At 36.6% G+C, this 1,563-nt stretch overlaps 1 protein-coding gene across 1 annotated transcript; it reads left to right on the top strand.

The window, feature by feature from the left end:
* Positions 1 to 127: 127 nt before the first annotated feature.
* Positions 128 to 1,167, top strand: LOC112092664. The gene is made up of 4 exons (XM_024169310.1): positions 128 to 288; positions 506 to 654; positions 768 to 830; positions 926 to 1,167. Exons 1-4 carry the CDS (start codon positions 163 to 165, stop codon positions 957 to 959), a joined length of 372 nt encoding a protein of 123 aa, XP_024025078.1. The 5' UTR covers positions 128 to 162; the 3' UTR covers positions 960 to 1,167.
* The last annotated feature ends 396 nt before the right edge of the window (positions 1,168 to 1,563 follow it).

The raw sequence follows: 1,563 nt of genomic DNA, 5'->3' as shown, positions 1-1,563 counted from the left end.
AAAGAAAGAAACAAAAGCATGTGGTGGTGTTTGAAGGTATTATGCTAAAGTTGCAGTGGAGTGTGATGAAATTCATTTATCATCAACTTGGTCTAGAGTGTTGCAATATACCAATTTTCTTTCCTCTATACTTGCTTAAAATTGACGGCTTTTTATTGCAGTATGGTAGCAGCTTTTGGTTCTGGAGCCATGTTTTCATTGGTGAGTGGCATGGGTGGCCCCAACCAGGTAGCAAATGCAGCCACTTCTGGACTTTTCTTCGCACTTGTTCAAGGTGGACTTTACCAGGTAAGCTTCACACTGAAAGAGTTTTATCATCTTAGGGGTAGCTAAATGCCAGAACTTGCTTCATTTCCAGTTTGTGGGCATGTTGGGTTGTACATGACTCTCTTTGCTGAAAAATATCTTCTATGTTACACAAAATACCGCACATCTTGTGTGGATTTGCTTATTCATCCGTTATAGCGGCAGATATTTACACTTCACTTCCTACGTTGCTGTGCAGTTGGGGCAAAAGTTTTCTCAACCACCAGTTGAAGATATTTACTATGCTAAAACAAGAGGCATGTTGAGTAACCTTGGCCTTCAGAATTATGAGAAGAATTTCAAAAAAGGGCTATTAACGGACAGTACTTTGCCTTTGCTCACAGATAGGCAAGTAGTTGTACTTGTATCTTCAAACTGTATCATAACACTTATTTTCCTATCATCTTTTCTGAGCTCATATGATGAACGGTTATAAAATAGCTGTACATTGTTTGTTTCAGTGCGCTTAGAGACGTGAGGATCCCACCCGGACCACGACTTCTCATTCTCGATCACATTCAGAGGTACAAAAAAGTGTCTTGTGCATGTAGTTACAAAGTTACAATCTCCAGATCTTGTGAAGTTTTTTTTCACTTTGTGAATCACTTTTTTTCTTCAGGGACTCAGAGCTAAAGGGTAAACGAGGAAAGTGAGCTGTTCTTTGAATCTTGTTTGGCTGCCATTCGACAATTTGTTTCACCAGTTTAGAGTATTAAAGGCAGTGAGGGAGGGGATATCATATATGTTTTTGAAGTGGGATAATGTCATTTTGTTGTTTTCTTCATTTTTTGTCCTGTTTAGTTTCATCAAATTGCGAAAATTTCCCAGAATAATTCTGATTTAGCGTTATGTCTTTCTCAATTTCTCTTTCTATCTATTCGCCTCATCACAAGTTGTTGCACGGCCCTTAGCTGCAGTTTCCTAATGACCCCCCACACATGGCCAGTGAATGTCCTTTTCTTATTTTTTCCTAAAATAGTGCTGAGATGGGGACTTGGCTCATGGGTTGCGTATAGACGAGGATAAAAATATCGATATTTTTAGTGACGGAAATTTCTATATTTTAAAAGTATTGATATGGAATATGAAAATAAGGGTGCGGTATCTTTGTTGCAGAATATTTTTAAATTTTCACGGATATTTTTGTAAATATTGATATATTCACAAAAATTTCTATTTTTGAGTAAAACGTAGTGTTAAAATGACTAAATATCGTGAAAATTTTATAAAAATTTTACGGAAATATCATTAAATTTT

Source organism: Morus notabilis, unplaced genomic scaffold (assembly GCF_000414095.1).
Source record: "Morus notabilis unplaced genomic scaffold, ASM41409v2 Scaffold11029, whole genome shotgun sequence".
NCBI classification, from domain to species: Eukaryota; Viridiplantae; Streptophyta; class Magnoliopsida; order Rosales; family Moraceae; genus Morus; species Morus notabilis.
Note: the sequence above shows the minus strand (reverse complement) of the source record. Positions and strands in the feature narration are given on the sequence as shown.

Coding starts and splice junctions, on each gene's coding strand:
- LOC112092664 (XM_024169310.1), top strand. CDS start 163: ATGGTAGCAGCTTTTGGTTCTGGAGCCATGTTTTCATTGGTGAGTGGC. Junction 289..505: donor TTCAAGGTGGACTTTACCAG/GTAAGCTTCACA, acceptor GTTGCTGTGCAG/TTGGGGCAAAAGTTTTCTCA. Junction 655..767: donor TTGCCTTTGCTCACAGATAG/GCAAGTAGTTGT, acceptor TGTTTGTTTCAG/TGCGCTTAGAGACGTGAGGA.